The sequence below is a fragment of the Anser cygnoides genome, chromosome 1 (assembly GCF_040182565.1).
Source record: "Anser cygnoides isolate HZ-2024a breed goose chromosome 1, Taihu_goose_T2T_genome, whole genome shotgun sequence".
Classification (NCBI taxonomy): Eukaryota; Metazoa; Chordata; class Aves; order Anseriformes; family Anatidae; genus Anser; species Anser cygnoides.
The window spans coordinates 7,019,514-7,039,011 of record NC_089873.1 but is presented as its reverse complement, the minus strand read 5'-3'; the positions used below and the strand labels follow the sequence as shown (position 1 = coordinate 7,039,011).

The window sequence follows — 19,498 nt, the reverse complement described above, 5'->3', positions numbered from 1 at the left end:
TGCATGGACCATGGAGTCTTTATCGATAAAAATGATGGATACCCAATGCTTCAACATAACCCTGGTGTGGACTACTTGCCCAGAAGCTGGTACCTACGCACATGCATTTTATCTATCAGCCCATTGTGTGCTTCAGCTGTGAATTTCCAGAAAATGGCAAGAAGCAGCTGGGATCATGTAACATCATTAAATTCCTTGGGACACATCCAAGCTTGGATGTATAAGGAGGAGCAATCACGTTGGAGCAGCCCTGGCATCTGCCTTTCCTTCTCCTTCACCATAACCTCCTTCTCCGGAAAAAAAAAGGGTATGAAACGAAGGAGGCAGATATGTCCTCCAACCTACTCTGAGGCTCCTGTTCAACCTCAAGCAGAGGTTAAAGCACTTTCTGTCTGCCTGGTCGCAGTGTAAAGCCACAGTGATGGCTTCATCCGTGTGACATGATGACGACAGAGGATATACAAGCTAAGGGAAAGCTGCAGCTGCAGCTGTCAACCAGCTGGGACTGAGGCAAAAAGGGAAATAGCTGCTCGTAGAAATAAAAATAATTATATAGTGGTAGCATTAATGGTTTTTTTTTCTTATACATCATAAGTCCAGTGCATTAGCTGGCCTTTATATGCCTTCCTGACCAACCAGCAGCCCTTTTCCAAACTCATGCCATCCCTTGAGCCCTCCACTATATGGTTTTCTCTTCGTGCTCTCCCTGCTGCCTCCAGCCAGTCAAAATCTTACCAGTTTCAAAATGCAGGAAGCAATTCCAGACTGTAGAACTAAAGAGAAAATCAATGTTTCTGGTATTGATCAGCTGAAGGGCTGGTAGAGTTGGTATTAAGGGAAAGACAACTATTTCCTAATTATTTCCACTGACTCATCTCAGGTTCCCCATTTACTCATGTTTACTAAGGCCCAGAAACACACCCATTTGAAACTTAAACCTCTTTTAATACCTGTTTAAATCAATTCCACTTTTTATAAAATGAGCTGGTTAATTCCAAAACTATTAATAAGATGGCTTTGTACCAAGCAGAACTGCTCCAGCTTTTCACTCCTTTTGCCAATGCTGGACTTCACTGGACTTTATCTGCTGCCATCTCTTGTTAGCTTCTGCTACTTTATTGAGATTAGAGACTTGGAGCACAGATCTGCTTCTCCTAACTACAGCAAGTACTATTTTGGTATATGAATAACATGTAATTGCTATAAATAATTGTTACAAATATTTCAATGATTGTATTTTTACAGAGAGGATTCTTTCCCAGAGTTTCATTTGGGGAGATCACAGTTTGAAACCTGCACTTATCTTGAATTTTTGAAACCACAAAAAGCCTTACTACATTCCCATTTTTGTCATCGTGGAATGTTTGCGTTAACAGAAATTTCACAGTAGGTGTTCCTCATATAGCATATTTTATGAGTCATTTTAACAACAGATATGCTACTGACAAACACTTGCAAACAAAAAAAAAGAAAAAGAAAAGAGCTAGCCTTTGACCCAAAATACTGCTGGAGAATGAGATTCATTTGATCTAAATTCATCATGTCCTTAAGTAAACTCTTGAAGCAATTTGTAGATTAATCCACTTTCCATTTCCAAATATTTCATGTTTTATTATGGGAACTCTTAATAAGATTAATCTGTTTTAAAATAAGAGATACCATTCTCTGACTCTATGACTCTGCGATTCCAAGAGCTACAGCATCCCCTTAAAAGACAGATAGGAAGAGTAGAGTTCATACAGAGGAACATCTGAATTAAGACTAGACCTTCCACCAAAGTCTCCCACAGCAGAAAGAGGTCCGAAGTTACTTCTTGCAAATTGAATCTGGGAGAAAGTTGGACATAAATAACTAAACAACACTTCAATACTGAAGCACTGTGGAACTCTAGAATGTTTTAATGCCCTTCAGAGTGAAAGCTGGAAATGAATGGAAAATATGGGCAGCACTTGACGGCTGTAGGAGACAGAAGAAGAGTAACTGGTGTCTCCTCGAAACAACCAACCAAGAAAAATAAATAAATAATAATAATAAAAAAAAAACACTAAACATTATTTGGGACTTTTAGGACCAAACTGCACAATGCCAAAGCGGAAACACCAATTTGGGGGACATTATTTTCTTCCAGCAGATTCAATATTTTTCTTTAAAATGCATGGCCCATGATTCACATCAGTAGAGGGAAAAACATGCATTGAATTTTTCCCAAATTAAGGCCAGGGCTGCCTGGCTTGGGCTCTGCTCCACATTAGAGAGCTGTGCTGCTGATGGCCACAGTGGTAACGGGTTCTGCTTTGGCCCTGCTGCATCACAGTTTGGAACAAGCCCAGGATTTGTTATTTTACCCCAAGCAGCATTTCTTATCAGCACTAGTTCTGGAGGAGATAAAAAAGTATATAAATAATATCTCTCATCACTATGATTTTTCATCTAACTTAAGGCAAAATGATGAGGTCACATTCCAGGCACTACAGATTTCACTAAGAGGATGTGCCAAAACTGCCAACTTGCAGTTTAATACCGGACTGCAATAGAAAATAAAATAATAACTTTAAAATAAATTTAATTAAAATTGTATTTAAATATTTTTAAAAAGAAAGACTTCGTGGCTTATGACAATTTTAATATTAATTCAACCTTTATATAATTTGACCTGTTTTGCTAAATTCCACTATCATTATGTGAGGACAATTCAAGACCACAGCATCAACATTGAAGGCAACTCCTGTTTCTAGCATCCTCCAAAACAAAAGCAATGCTGTTGTTTTATTCACAGAATTTTTAGTTTAATTTTTAGCTTTCTTTTGACATGTGTATCTTTTACAAATGTCTACTGTTAATTTATTATTTAAGATGGCTAAAACCAGGAAGATTTAGCTGTGTATTATGAAATCCGGGCCTTTCTGTTTATCTTAATGACATTTTGAGATATAAAGAGAAGACAAAACAGAAATAATGTTTGTTTGTTTGTTTGTTGCTGGTGATGGTTTTTACCAGCAAAGCTGAGGGTTTCTGATGTGATAACATAGCAGAGCTGAAAGGACGATTATCTTAAAATCACACTGTCACCAAATGCTACTTAGAAGAATCCTTGCTGTGAAAAGTGTCTCCAGAAACATTGGACTAAATAGTACGATAGGAAAGTGTTCAACTTTCCCACACAATTCCTAGCTATCAATTATTTTTAAGTAAAATAAACATAGCACAGCAAATCTACAAGATAGCGTGCAGCAGTAAACACATCCCAGCTGACTGCCTTGTCTTAATGTAATGTTTTGGGTTTTAATGAATGCCTTTTTCTCCACATCATACATGCAAAACGCCCATCGACTGTAACAGCATTGATTGCAAGAGTCCTCATTAAAACCAATTACAATGGAAGGATATGTAGCCCATAGAGCATCCCTCTTATGGTAAATCTTTACTGAAACAGCCAGTCCCAGGGGAGGCTGGACTTAGATGTATTAAACTTGCATAATTATGCAAAATTCATTAACACTGCCTGGCCAAGCTGTGGTCATACCTTGAGGTCCCTGTGGACGATGCCCATTCGGTGCAGGTAGTAGACAGCATCCAGGACCTGCCGGATCAGGGTGCTCGCATCCTTCTCGGTGTAGAACCCCTTCTCAACGATGCGGTCAAAAAGCTCTCCCCCAGATACTCTGGAAAAGAGAACGGGATACAGAGGCATGAGGACATGCTTTCTAAGATGCTTTATACCTCTCTAAACAATGGCCAAGGCCAAGCAGTAACTTGTCAGGAGAAGCACACATCCACTTAGAGCTCCAGGAACTCTCCAAATTTCCCAGCAAGTATTTGGTTGTGGTTTTCTCAAGGTCTGAGGAGTGGACCAGAAGAGTGGCAAGGAGCAAATAAAAGACATAACAGAACTAAACCAGAGATAACCATGCTACAAAGGAAAATAACACCACCCTCCACCAAAGAGTGGTCAAAGACTTCCTAGGACTTGCAGATGGAAGTCATAACTCTCTACCTCAGTAAGAGCCAGGGGGAGCAGACACTGTTTTCCACCCTAGTTAACTCACCTAGTATAGGTGAATAGGTAGCAGAGGTGAATTCAATCTGCCCTTGCCCACTGATACCTGGCCCAGTGGAGACTGTGACATTCCCCACTAGTATGAGCTCTTGGGGGTCAGGTTTTGATATGCTGACCAAGGCTTGGGTCGGAGGCATGGTCCCACTCCGCTTTCCCCATAGGCGAGTGAAATGCATACAGTACTCACTGCCTATAGAGTATTAGTAAATTAGTAAATTAGTATTTACCCATAAATGTATGTTCATTTATCAGCAGCCACAAACCCTTTAGTCAAATGCATTTTACTTGAGCACAGCCTCTCTCTGCCTGGCATTGATAGCAGATGGTTATTGATGAAGGAGCACAGATTATGAGCGCAATTAATCACCAGATGACACAGATGGGGAAAGGATTCCACTACTCAAGGAGGAAAGAAAATAAAACCTTGACATCTCACTATTTAATGTCTGCTATATTATGCTTTTCCTCTGCCCTGCTAGAAATAACACGTTCTGAACCCAATCTTAAATAAAGAATGGACACATTAAAACTCCCTGGAGGAATACTGGGGGAAACAAAAGAGGAAAGAAATGTCTGAGTAATTGAAATAATAAAACTGTCAGCAAAAAACTGCCCTATTAGGGTAAATAAAAGATTTCCATTTTAACAAGCAAAGCCTATTAAAAAATAAAATGAATGTGATATGTTTTTTCAGCAAGTTGCACCACTTAGCATATCATAAATAGCACTGTAAAACTTTCTTTAAAAACAAACCTAATAAAGGGAAAATAATAAATGATTACAGTCATTAAATACATATGGACTGCAAGTTTGCCATTATATGAACACTAGGTAATTCAGCAGCAGCCACTCCAGGCAATAATCTGCCTGAATAATGCCATGAAGTCACTTCCTAGGGAAGTTTGGAGCCTGAATGCATGAGAAAACTACCACTAAAAATGAGCACATTCAACTTCAAAATTGAAAAGCAATCTGGGAAGGAAAATAAAAAAAATAAATATAAAATAAAAATAATCCCCCCTATTAAGTGCTAGGCAAACAGACCAAATGGTCTGCTAAAATATTGGCGTTACACTGAAGTTCTGCAGTAAACGTCAAGTTCACCCAGAAGCCCCATGGCTGCGTCAGTGGGGCTTGATGCCTGCTGCTAGCAGAGAGGGGCTGGTATAGCCGTGCCAAGATGACAGTGGGGCAGGGAAAGCCCCTGGTACCCTACTGAATCCATGAGCCCATGATTCGTAGTAGGGCAGGGAAAGAGACTCTGCAGGTAGAGAATGCCTCAGCAGAAAAGCCATCACACAATGAGAGCACACCCTGAACACTCTGCAGAAGACCTTGAATTACAATCCTTTCTTGTCTAGTTTCCCACAACAGGAGCGGTGCCTTGTGTATATAAATATGTATGTATTTTTATATATATGCACAGGACGTTGCTCCAAGGCCCTCTCAGCCCTACACCCTTTGCATGCCCCACCACAACCTCACGTGCCTTGCCAAGGGAGAACGAACACAACCTCTACCTCACCATTCAGAGAGGGCAGATAGTTTTACTGAATCTGGCTCTTATTAGCTGGCTGTCTTTTTATATTTCCCCTGCAGCACTTTTGTTTCCCATGGATTGATTGCACTGAAAATTGAGCCCACGCAGTAATTAATACGCCTGAACACAGCACATATCCCCAAGAAAATGCCATGCATGCTGCTGCGCAATTTCACACAGTTGCTTCGGTAATATTCAAGCGATGGACTGCTTTAGGAGACACTGATTTACATCAGGTGCTTTCCTGCACAAGGACTCTGTCCTTGCCTGCTCACAGAGAGTACCTCTGTATGCATTTTTACATTAAAATGACAACATTGTCCTCCATCCCAGCTCCCTCTCCTTATGCCTCATTCTTTAACCAAAAGCTTTCCTTGGTAAAATTGAGTTCAGTGGATCTACTGTACCCAGGCTCAATCTGTTTATAATTTCCTTTCAACACACAGAAAATATTTTCAACCTCTTAAATGATGCATTGCAAACTGGAACTTAATCCAAGGGCTCAGGAGGACCCATCGGTGAGTTTACAGCCACTTGCTTACTCAGTGTCAATGGCACCCCTGGGTACAAGCTATGAGTTGAAGTATGCACGCTCCTATATGTTTCTTTGGATACTCCATGTTATGGGATTTGGGATTTGCATTACATGTTTGCACACACCAATAAAGTCTCCCTGCTGGGGAAAAGCATCATGGCTGGGTCCCACCTCCCAGGGATGCTCTGCAACACAGCACTGGAAACCACGGGTGCTACTTCCATATGGAGCTTGTGGCCAAATGGCTCTTCTCCTCCAAAATAGGGTTAATTCAAATGTAATGTCATTGGGAATGCTCTTCCACGTATGGTGCCCAGGGACTGACGTGTCAGGAGCAAACCAGCAAGGGCAGCTGTGGGAGAGCATCTGAGCTCTTAACTCACGGTGGGGATGTGTCCCACTTGTCTATAGCTAGTCTTGGTGCCAATCCCTTCTGCTCTGCTGAGCCGGGACTTGGCGTCCCGCTCTGAACAGACCTGGGCACTCACAAAACACTGCCACAATTTGTTTGTTCCAGCCTATATTATTCTGGGATACATTTCTTTTTCTTTAATGGCAGCACCAGCTTTGCAATTTTGAGCAGTGCACAGGAGGCACAGTTGAAACTGCAGGCAGCAAGAGCAGAATTAGGTCTTTGTCTGAAAGAAATTTAAGACAAAATTTTCTGAGCAGAAAGAGAGGGCAGGAGGACTTTCTTATTAGTGGAGGACAACTGATCCTGTCTTGAGGCTGGCACTGGCTCATGTGGCTGGACACACTGTCCCAAGCATCAGCACAAGGAACCTCTTTCCCCTGCTGATTTTGATCTTGGTTCCCTGCAAAGAATAACTCAAAGGAGGAGTAGCCAAGTGCAGTTACCTGAAAAGCATTTAACCCTGGGAACAGCTCAAGTGTCATGCTGCAAACCAGAGCACCATTAGCATCACCCAGGGACTTGGACCTGGACAAAAGTTAGCAAAGCAGCCACATTTGCATCTTCTACATGGACGTCTGCTGGGACCATGAGCCAGGTGTGCGCTGCTCCATCCCTTTGTCCCTGCTCGGCCACCAAGCACTGATTCTGGTTCTCCAAGGGCATGGGAAAAGCCCAGTGCCTGGAGAAGGAGCTAAGCTGGGTGCCCACATCACACACGGGCACCCTGAGCACATGCCCTGCTTGGGTCTGGGGGTACAGAAAACAATTTCAAAAGATCCATTTTATTTAAAAAGAAAACAAACAAACAAAAAAGCACAAATATCAATACTTTTCACTTCTGCTACAACTTTTACCTGAGGCTATTTTCTACAATGAGAAGGTGGAAATAATGCTCCTTTAGCACACATCACTGACTATCAGCATGAAGAAGGCCAGAAGAAACATTATTTCTATTTTCTTGCTGCAGGAAATAAAGACAGAAACTCTCAGATTAGTCCCAATGAAACAAGCAGGCCTTACAGCAATGTCCTGTACCACAAGCTCTACCCTACTGAGGAAGATGCATTACCACCAAAACCCAACATGTTGAAGAGGGGCAGCAGAACACAGTTTGATCACATAGAGACATTATTTTCAGTTCCCATGGGGTCACACAGACTGCACTCTGGTTCCAGGGTTTCCTGAGATAAAAGCTTTTGGATGTAGTTTTTCATTAAGGAGACGTCAGGTATAGATCGTGCAGATGATGCAAATCTGTCAGACAACCTAGCCTGGTGCTGGAGTCTACAACAAAATCCTAAAGTCCTCTGGTCTGGGATTAGCTACAGAAAGTCTGCATAACTCTAATGGAGATGAATGAAGGAACAGAGACAGATATTCAAAACAGACTCAGCATTCATTGTTACACTTCCTTTTTTTAAAAAAAAAAAAATTCTGGATGGATTTGGGAATTTTGTCTTGTTTATTCCCAGTTTGACATTTAATCATCTCAAATCTCCAGTAAAGTCATACTGAGCATCCCAGGTTAGGGCTGGATTCAAACAACTTTGCGAATGCAAATGGTTTTGTGCACACAAAGGAGCTACCTGGTTAGTTGGGCTGCATGTGTGCATGGTTGGCTAAGTGGCTGGTAAGTCAAAGGACCCCACAATCTTTATTAGAGGGGAAGGAGAGGCCACTCTAACAATGTCCTGGTAATTATTGAGGCTCCCTTCAAGGGCTGGTGTCAATCCTTGTCACTAGGCAATTTCTGTTTTTCTGTAATTTCTAATTTACAGATGTAACCCAGGGAGAGTTAAGGAGGCATTTCAGCATTAGTAGTACACCTTGATTTTACGTTAATCCTTTTCACCATCAAATTAATCAGGAAAGAACCAAACTGACAAACAAAAAGAAAACAATCGCTGCTGCAGGTAAGGAGGAATGATGGGATCAACCTTTTTCTGAAGGAGCTGATTCTTTTGCAGTATTATCAGGAAAGCTGAACATACAAAGTTTCAAAGAAACTCTTTGATTAAAGATAAGCACCAAGAAAAACCTCAGAATTTAAGGCTTCTAAACTCATAAACAACAAACCAAGAGCCAATCTGTCCTGATTTCTGATGTTGCAGCTAGCAGAGCGACACCTGCACCCATGCATCGCAGCTGACTTTGCCAGGTACCCACCAGACCCCCACTGCGCCGGGGCTGCAGGTGTTAGCCTTCAGGTAAACAAATAAATTAATGAAAGAACAAACAAATGGTGGATTTACAAAGATGTTAGTCATATATTGCTAGTAATGTATTCATGTTACCCTTTCTTTCTTGCTGGTACCATCTGTGTGTACAGATAAATCCTCTCATTTATTCACCCCTGCATCCCCCGCTGTTAATAAGTGTAGGAACCTTTCTGCTTGAAAAACAACACCCTTTGAAATATGGCTTTCACTTCTCTGCCATTTGGCAAAACGTCAATGTTATTCTTTTCTGTCTCTTGGAGTGCAGGCTGGAGTAGCTCTGGATTGTTTACTGCTTGACAGTTTAATTGCTTTTTATCAAAAGTCTTATTGATGAACTCATCAGCAGTGGATTTAAGCAAAAAATGCCATCAAAGCTCTTCAGAGCTAGCAGGCAGTTCCCTCCAGTAGTGCATGAAGTTCACCTGATGCTTCACTGCAGTTCAAGCCATGATGCAGCCTCTGGTGGACAAGTCAGCAAAGCACCATCAGGCTGGGCTAGAAACCTGCACATCAGGGATCCGAGGGGTAAGAGGGCTGATCTCAGAAATTAGGAGCTGAAGGGATCCGAGGTCAACATGAAAAGTAGGTAAAATAGGAGCATTATCCAACAGCAGTGATGAGCTTACTGGTCTCAAGTTAGACGTTCATAGTTTCTTACAATATAAATCAGGAAAAGCACATACCTCAGCCCCTGGGGCATGAAGCTGGAAGTGTGAGATGAGATAAGAAAGGCCGAAAGGGCTGTTTCTAGGAAGTTCTGGCTTTGACTATTAGTTTTCTCTAATGAAAGAATTCTTATTAATACAAATATTTCCATTTTAAAAATTTATTTTGTTTTTAATGGAGGGATTTTCTGTTTGACTTTATACTTCCTCTGCATTGTGAAAATGCATGAGAACCAGAGAGCAAACCTGGCTACTTCAGCATTTGAAAGGAAAGAAGAATTGGCTGCCCTTGTCTCATTGTTCAAATGATGCAACACATAAAAAGAAAATGAGTAAACAGATTAAAAGGTTTTAGATCCAGAAAGGAACATTATGGTTATTCAGCCTGACCTCTTGCAAAAATAACTGTGTGATTACAATTCTTCTTGTGCCAATATTCTAAGGTGTTAACCAGGCAGGGGCATATATTGCTACAGAAATACTGTATGTCCTGCAGAGACTTGCCTTATTCAGTATACATCTCAGAAAACTGCACCGGCTTTTGCATTTGCAGCACATCATAAAATATTCAGTTTGAACGAGGCAAGGACTTTCCTTCTTATTGTAGCTTTAAATCACCCACCTTAAAATCTAATGGTGACATAAATATATGCCCCAAAGCCACCAAAGCAAGGATGTAGGACTAGTTTTGGCTTATTTTTCTAGAATACCCTTGTGTGCGTACAGAAGAAAGGGATGGATGGTTGTTAGCATGCTCTCCTTTGACAGTACTGTTAAAAGCAACATTGCTGTGGGATTTATTCTGGATTTCAGCCCTTCATCACCACTACGATGGTGGCTGTTACAGGGACAGTGAGTGTACCAACAGTTACCAATACATTTTCCCTGCACTGTTCATGGTATGACCCAGCACCTTGTTGCGTCCAACTCTGCCAACCAGCAATCGGTTGGGAACACTGGGGGGAAAATTTGGGGCAGAAATGATTTTGTCAGCTTTCGGAACCAAACTGTGCAAAATAAAATACTTTTTCCCCTTGTATTAAAAGTGTTGTATGACAATTGCTGAGCATCTGTAGTTAGGCTGTGCTTTGGAGAGCACTTCTGTTTCCACTGGGGCAAGACCGTAAGTCTCTGGAAAGCTCAGCTCACACTTGCTCAGGGATGCAACGTTGTCTGGCAAATAAAATCTTTGGAGACAAAATTTTCCTTCATAGAATCCCTACTCCAGAGCTCTTTCAGGGTCCGTGACTTTTTGAGGTCAATGCTATCTTGTGTTAGCCAAAATTTTATTCTGCATTCAAATATTCAGCATTGAATTCAAAAGTTCCCCAGTTCCACCAGTGGTAAAAAGTGGGACAGCACTAAGAGAAAATGAATAACAAAAGATCTCAGGTTTTTAAGACTCTTGTGACTAAACCTTACTGACCAACAGCTTATGACAGCCCTTCAAACATCAGCAGCCCACGGGCTCCCATCTATGCTCGTCCCCACTAGCAGTGGCGCACACAGGAGACCTTGGACCTGCCAGCTGCAGCAAACTCCCCAGTTCTTCTATTGCTATTTATGAGGCCCATATCTATAGCAAAGCAACCTGCACTGATAAACCTCCCATATAATCAAATCCTAAGTAATAGTGTAGCAAACTTTCATATTTCTACCACTCCCCTGAGGTCTGCAACCACTATGAAAGGTATGGGGACATACCCTTCATAGGGACATGGGGAAGAGGATGGGCAGATCTTTTTTTCTACTCATCTGAGATCTCATCGTCTGCTTGGCATCTCCACAGAAACCAAGGAAACATTAGATGAGTGGCTGGAAAGCTGCCTGGCCGAGAAGGACCTGGGAGTATTGGTGGATAGTCGGCTGAATATGAGCCAGCAGTGTGCTCAGGTGGCCAAGAAGGCCAACGGCATCCTGGCCTGTATAAGAAGCAGTGTGGCCAGCAGGTCTAGGGAAGTGATTGTGCCCCTGTACTCGGCTCTGGTGAGGCCGCACCTCGAGTACTGTGTTCAGTTTTGGGCCCCTCGCTACAGGAAGGACATGGACGTGCTCGAGCGAGTCCAGAGAAGGGCGACCAAGCTTGTGAGGGGTCTGGAGAACAAGTCTTACGAGGAGCGGCTGAGGGAGCTGGGCTTGTTCAGCCTGGAGAAGAGGAGGCTCAGGGGCGACCTCATCGCTCTCTACAGTTACCTGAAAGGAGGCTGTAGAGAGGTGGGGGTTGGTCTATTCTCCCACGTGCCTAGTGACAGGACGAGGGGGAATGGGCTAAAGTTGCGACAGGGGAGTTTTAGGTTGGATGTTAGGAAGTACTTCTTTACCGAAAGGGTTATTAAGCATTGGAACGGGCTGCCCAGGGAGGTGGTGGAGTCACCATCCCTGGAGGTCTTTAAAAGACGTTTAGATGTAGAGCTTAGGGATATGGTTTAGTGGAGTACTTAGTGTTAGGTCGGAGGTTGGACTCGATGATCTTGAGGTCTCTTCCAACCTAGAGAAATCTGTGAATCTGTGAATCTGTGAATCTAGTATTAGCAGCTTGATCACACTGAAGTGTGCTCCTTGCCACTTGAAAAAAGTCCTATGGATATATCTGCTGATTATAGAGACTGCTTTTCTTCACAGCTTTGCATTAAATAAAAAAGCAAATGGTGATGGTGACTTCCATCTATGCCCTATGTCATCCGATAGTTTGATGTCACACGTGAATCCATACACACAATACATTCACCACAGGTTTCACTGTAAAAAAAAAAAACAACATCATTTTTAAAAATTTCATTAGAATGTGCACAATATGCATTAAATCACTCAAAAATTTAGTGTTAAAGGAGCAAGTACTCTATTTAATTCATTTCTGTATGTCAGATGCCAGTAAATCAGCCCAAGTACAATCATTCTGCTCGTTGTATACATATATTTACATGCGTGTGATTTTGTTGCCTCACTATTTCTCACTTTGCCTCGAGAAAACAGAAGAGTAGAGCTCTGTAGACAAACCACACAAAATATGTTTTCCAGTGTCTGGAACAATGTACTTTCTAACTGCCGTCATATTCCTCAAGTTCTCCATAAAATAAACGGATGGTTAAAATCTGGAGGAGATTCCTCACCTGACAGCAATTTAAAAGTAGGTCAGGTTTCAGCACTAATAGGTTGGGTTTGTTTTCCTTTTGACTTGTTTTCCAGTGGAAACCAACCTCAATGTCCTGCCAGCACGAACTAGGAAGAACAGACCTAAAAATTATGAGAACCAAAGTAACTGAAAATGGATGCCATAAATTACGCAATGTACAGTAAACAATTATGAAATGTAAGATGAATGCAGTAGGAAGAATTGTCCTAAATATAAAAATAGGACCACAGAAAATATACTAAAATCACTTTCAGCCAGCGCTTAAACAGCTCATCTTTTCCGTGAATAATACTTAATAGAAATTTGTTTTTGCATGTGTATTTCTTCTTCTGTGTCTGATTTCCATGATTTCTCACAAGTAAATTTTCAGAGAGACATCATTGTGGAAACAGCCAATGTTAAAATAACATTGAGTGATACCTGTCTCAGCACAGAAAGAGCTTTGGAGCCCCTTCTATCACCTCTATCTCATGTAAATTCTATGTTTGTTTTGTTTTCCTATAGGATGCACTATATGTATAGACTTTGAGTTGTTCCTCTGTTCTAGATGAACACAACAGAGCAAAATTAAATTTGAAACAAAGAAGGAAATGCAGTCAACCGGGCAAGATATGTTGTTGCAGAAATCAACTTTTCCAAACAGTGGGTAGAAACAATACACGTGGAGCTAAATATTAAACCAAGCTGACCAACATAACTCTAAATTACATAAGTATCATTTTATCAAGTTACAACTATATTTATATACATTAAAAAGTCATTTATGTGCTCTTTGGCTTTAGAGAAAAATGTGAAGAACCTTGCATGGAGAATTGATAACGAAAACCACAAAATTCTAGTTGCTTATAGTGAAGTATTTCTTAAGAAATTTCCAAGAAACTAAAGTTAATACAAGGAAAACCCCATTCCATTGTGCATATATGACTTTAGGATGTACAGCCTCTATAAAATCAGGAACAAAATGCTGGTGTTATCACTGACAGTTCCCTGAAATGGTCTATGGCCATGAGAGAGCACACAGAAGGTTTGGGAGGAAACTGAGTGCAAAGGAGAAAATATTTTCTCCCTGTAAACACCCAAGGTACCACCTCACCTTTAACATTTTGACAAATTTCATCTCACCCAATGTAGCAAGTCTACAGAATAAGCTCCTGTATGTGAGCTATTGCCCTCAGCTCCTTCAGCCAATGCAAAAAAGGAGGCACTTCTAGGGTGCGATGCTGCTGGGTTCACACTTCAGGATAAGTCAAACAGAAGTGCCCATTTCTGTGTTCGTTCAGATAAATCCCGCTTTGATGACACTTTCTATAAAAAAGCCCAGAAGAAGCTTTGGTTACCACATCATGGAAAAGTATAGTCAAAAGTACAAAGAAGAAATCAAGTGGCCAGTATCTCCACGAAAAGAGAGGTCAAATTAACAAAGAAAAGAGATGACAGAGGAGATACAACAGAGCTCTACCAAATCATGAAAAGAATAGAAGATTAAAAAGGGAAATAGAAGAAATTGTTTTACACCACGCACGAGAAATGTGGACCTAGTAGAATTAGCAGGTGGTGGATTTAAGGCAGAAGCCTTTGCCATCTGAGGAGCAATCCTAGAAGAGATGAATCCTTGGTATGACCCAATAAAACAATGCTCATGTTATTATCTTTGTGCTCATCGAATTAATTATTGAATTATTCACTCAACTTTGGCCTGAATGTGCATACCTACATTAAGGCAGTCTTTTGATTCACTCATTTAAAATCAAATATGACAGATTCATAGATTTTAAAGCCATTATGATAATTCAATCTGACCTCAGACGAAACAAAGACAGTACAATTTTTGCCTCAGATTCGTAGCTCCTGGCCAGACAAAAGACTATCATTTAGCAGAGTGTCCAGACTTGACTTAGATGATACTGCTAATCCCTTGTCTGCTTTGTCCAGTGGTTAATTACACGCACTGGCTAATTACATTGAGCTTCTTTCCAATGATAATTTTTGATAACCTGTCATTGGATCCCTTTAAACATTGACTCCAGGCTCCTTAGATATTTGCTTTTTAGAGCAACCTTCCTCTTTTTAGGTTTTGGTAACTTCATTCTTCCTTATTCTGATGTTTCTCCCTAAAAAATGATATTCAGCAGCTACTTTTACAGCCTCTGTTAAGTGATGCCTAGGAGCTGAGTGCACATACAGTGATGCTGATTTCTGGTCCTCCATTTGGAAAAGAGAGTTACCATGTTGAATATTTTTGCTTATATCTGCATGAATAACGATCTGGCCATTCTTGGACAGGATACGGACCAGTACTAAATATCCATATTTCAATACTGAATAAACTAAATAAAATATAGAGTCTCCAATTACCACCCTCTTCTGAATATCATATGTTCAGTCCTACACCTTACTACATCTCATGATGTTTATCTCACTACTGTTCAATTAAAACATTCCCATTTTCTACAGTGGAGAGTGAATTTTTCCCATTTTGAGGGAGAGACCAAACTGAATTATTACAGCTTGGATGCAGCCTCAGCTAAATAAAACTTATGTGACTGTTTAGAGCAATATTATATCCTTAGTCAGTAAATTCAGTTTCCACTGGAGCTGCAAGGCCATTTGTAATGTCATTGTAAGAACCAGGAGTAACAGGAATTGAATTTGGAAACCCCTAGATCGTATGCAAGTGGATTACTCTCTTAACCAATCTTCTATAAAGAGGGGACTGTGGACATGGGGCACAGTGAGCAAGGATGATCTGCACACGCAATCAGCTCAAAGCTGTTAAAAACAGTTTATGGCAAAATACTGCTCTAAATCCCCCTGCTCCAACCCCACTGCAATCCACAATGCTGAGCACACCCTACCCTGTCCCATATGAGACTTTCCTCTCACCTATCCTATTCATTGCAATTTTTTGTATTACCCATTCTTTCTCAGCTCCGTGCAGGAAGCCTGGCAGAGGATGTGATTGCTGATGGGCCAGGCGCAGTGCTCGTGACTAAAGCTCTGCAGCTAATTGCAGCTCTCCAGTTGTCTTCTCCCATTGACAACAGTGAATTTCCAAGCTGTGCCCCTTGCACAGATAAGGCATGTTGAGGGCCAGCAGGACTTGTTGATTTACTGTGGGTTGGTTGGAGGGTGGGCAGCACAAATATTCTCTCACAGCTCCAAGAGAAGATTTATGATGCAGAAAAGAGACATTTTCTTACAAAAATAAAATAATAATAATAATAAAAAATAAAAACTCACATCTGGCCTTAATTCCTCATATTAAAAAAAAAAAAAAAAGAAAAAAAAAAAAAAGTGAACCCAAAACCCTCAGTTGAGCATGTGAGTCACCAAGGAGCTATTTCTGCTCTTCAGTTATCCTCATGAACTCCACAAGGAGACCCTGACCATGGTGTCCCCACGGGACATTGGAGGAATGAGGTGCCACCAGCAGCCGACAAAGCCCCAGGCAAAACTGGCCAGCAGAAAGGACAGCCTCCAAAAATGCTGGGAATCCACTGAGCGAAACCAGCTGGGCATGAGAGAAAAGGACGACGCTGCCAACCCCTTGTGCTTGCTCAGTCCAGGCTGGCTGCTCAGCGCTGCAGACCCAAACCAGGTGCCACAGACACAAAGCTACTGGTTTTACTCCATGCAATAACTGACTTTTAATTGTCTTCTGAAAGGATAAGCCCTGTCTACTCCTGCAGGAAAAGCATTTGTTGAAAGATAAAGTAGGAGCACAAAACACCAAAGAGAGAGCTTTCAGAATATCCTACAGAAAAAAATGTGCCCTGGGCTTATTTTAATAATTCTTCAATTATTGCCTTACTGGTGGCTGATTTAGTCCAGGCCATTGAGATGTTTCTAATGGAAATCATCAATTTATCATGGAGATGAATTCCAAGAATCTAATCATGCAGATGAAAACAGACACATGTTCAAGCTAACAATGAAGACTCCAGGAAAAGGGGGAAGATTTTATGTATCTGTTATTTTTGAAGGTAGCTATTTGCTCCTGCCTCTTAACAGCACAGGCTGGCCAACTGCCAGGCCTTCTGGTTTTTACTGGGTCTGTCCCATGGCCTTGGGAGAGACTGTAAATATCTGCTTCTACATTATTGCTCCAAGGCTGCTGTCTACTCCAGCACTTTACACAGTTGCCTTGACAGAGAAAACAAAAGTCTCTGGCTAATTCTTCGTTAATCAGCACAAGTTGCCCCATGGTAATTTTATTTTCAGGAGAGCAAATCAATGCCAATAAGCAAATCCTTACAGTTCATGCTCAATTGTTTAGAGTTTGCGTTACCATCCCCTTGTCTATTTCCCTAAAATGTTTCAGTAGGTGAATTAATGACAAACTGGAAAATCCGATGGTTGAAAAAACAAATCCATAACTGATACAAAAAATAATCTTTGCTGGAAAAAATGAGAAAAGCTGCACCAGCTGCTCTCAGATGCAGGATCTGCGGGAACCACATCCAGAAGCCAAATACAGCACCATTCAAAGCCTCTTCTCCACCTTACAGCAAGCACCTTGTCAAGGTCTGACCAGCAGCTTGAGGATACCGCTGGTGCTGGGCGACACTTGTGCCCATCCCACATGAGAGCACCATAAAAACCCCCCTCTCAGGAACAGCATCCCAAAGGCAGCTCCTTGGAAGCATCACCCCAAAGCAGAGTGGGTGAAGAGTGAGGACACAGTCCCTATTTCCCACAGCCCCCAAAGCATCCAACAGGACTATCCCAAAGCCCCCCCCAAAAATCTTGCTGCCTCCTACTCTTTGCCGTGCCCCATGCACAGTTTTCCCTAGAGCTTTCCCTCCTGGGGACCATACAGGATATAATTCCCCCACGTTTCACATTTCATACTTAAACTGCCCCATAAAATCCCATTCGTTAGCAACCCTGCAGCAACAGCAAAAACACAAACTGTGAAACTGCATCACCTTCAGATTACAGCCGTGGAACTGCCCTCCCAGCTCAGCCTTGCTGCTCTCAGGAGAGGCTCATGACAGGAGAAGACCCAAAAGCATCATTTCTGCCAGCCACGGGCAAGGTGCAAGCCAGCACACCCAGTCTGAGACCTTATCGCACCTCTGGGGGACACTTTTGTGCTGATGGGCATGATGCTAACCTGCTCTGAGGTGCCACCACAACAGCTCAGGACATTTCATAGGGACTCCATTAACGTTTACTGATTAACGTTTACTGGCTGTCTACTTCATTTGGCCAGTGTAGGACCTGATAACGTCCTGAGCATTCCTGCTGGTAAAATAGCATGGCTTCATCATTTCACGGATTCAGCTGTGATTTTTTAAAAAAAATAAATAGTCCTAGGTTGTTATAAACACAGCTATGCGAAAATTAAAACCAAAAGCTCCTCCTCCATCCCAAATCAAAACTAAAGCAGTGATTAGATCAAGCCCAATGTGAAAATTAAAATCAGAAGTTCCTCCTCCATCTCAAGCCGAAACTAAACTAATGATTAGATCAAACCCAAACAATAATCTAACAAATATAGCTCTCACTGTGCTCCTGGGCTGCGTGATTTATACACAGACTAAGAATGCCTGGGAGTTGAGAAAACAGCTGGATACGGAGGGTTTTTGCTAATATGGTAGTCAGAGCGCATTGCAAAAGCTCAGAGACAAAAATGAAGCAGACACTGTGACCGCGGGGCTCACAAGCCCTGCACAGTGATCCTGAGTGTCCTGCATGCATCCAGCTTCAGCATCCGACACGCAGAGGGGAAATATTGAGCGAGGCAGCCCTGGTTGTACCCATGGGGCTGCACTGGTTACAGCGGTGGAGGATTTCACTCAGAGTTAACCTGGGACTTGACAAGGAAGCAAGTTTGTGGCCAGTGCGGCCAGCAGCGACCCTGAGGTTGTGAAGAAGGAGGTGGCACAGCAGTGATACAATTTGCGGAGCGGAGCAATTAGTTCGGAGCACAAAGACGTGTTCTAGCACAGAGCCTATCTATAGGAAGCACGTGTATGGTAGCTACTCCAGTCACTGTCTTGTACAGACAAGATGTGAGCATCACAGGACTAGAAGCTCAGTGCACTTAGCTGCAGAACGATGCTGTTTTAGCTTCTAAAAGTCTGTGCCTTGCATGACTTATAATGCAAGGGGGAGCCTTCACCCCAGGTGCCACCCAGCATCTTGCAGCCCGCATGCTGATGCACAAGTATTAGTGCAAAAGTCTCTGAGCAACTCATAATCTGCATGAGGGCAATTCTGAGGCTGAAAACAAAAGAAATGGTAATAAAAAGGAGGGTGTTCAGTCCAAGACACTGCCAGGAAGGCAATGAGTCTCCCTAAGCCTATGCAGTCAAATCAGCAAACTGCTGTTATGCTGGTCCTAAGGAAAAGACCAAAGTGCTTTGGTTATCTTCCAGCAGCCTGTTAAAGCATCACAGAGTCCCAGGACGGCTGGGGTGGGAAGGGACCTCTGGGTCCACCTGGTCCCACCCCTGCTCCATACCAAACGTGGCCTCACTAACACCAGGGCTGGCAAGGAAACAAATATTACTGCACTAATTACATCTAATACTCACAAAAGCCCCCCACACAACCCCATAATTCTTCTTCCCAAGCCCCTAATGCCAACAGGGAGGGCAGTGTGAGACCTACAGGACCATCATGATACCCTGGGACACAAGAGCATGGCCACGGCAAGAGCCCCAACCAGCAGACTGGTGTTTAGTCTTTGCTCTGCTACTGATTTCCTGCGCGATGTTGGGCAAGTCACCAAAGGGTGAGCCTAAAAGGGGACTTAGGCATCTCAAAGGGGAATTGGGCATCTAGTATCACTCACGTGGTTCAGATAACCCATTGCCAACAGGTCAAGACCTGCCATGCAGCTAACTGCGAGCACCAAAGCTCCTGGGACGTGGGGCACAAACTCCATTCCCTGCTCCAGCTGGAAGGGAGGGCAGGGGCTTCAAGC

At 42.3% G+C, this 19,498-nt stretch overlaps 1 protein-coding gene across 4 annotated transcripts in view; it reads right to left on the bottom strand.

Annotated features, from left to right (window-relative positions):
• CAMK1D (calcium/calmodulin dependent protein kinase ID) overlaps window positions 1-19,498 on the bottom strand; it is a 220,608-nt gene that overhangs the window by 41,871 nt on the left and 159,239 nt on the right. For all 4 annotated transcript variants that reach the window (XM_048062699.2, XM_048062698.2, XM_048062700.2 and 1 more), the window contains exon 4: window positions 3,524-3,662. In XM_048062699.2, coding sequence (XP_047918656.1) covers window positions 3,524-3,662 — 139 coding nt within the window. The remainder of the gene's footprint in view (window positions 1-3,523; window positions 3,663-19,498) is intronic.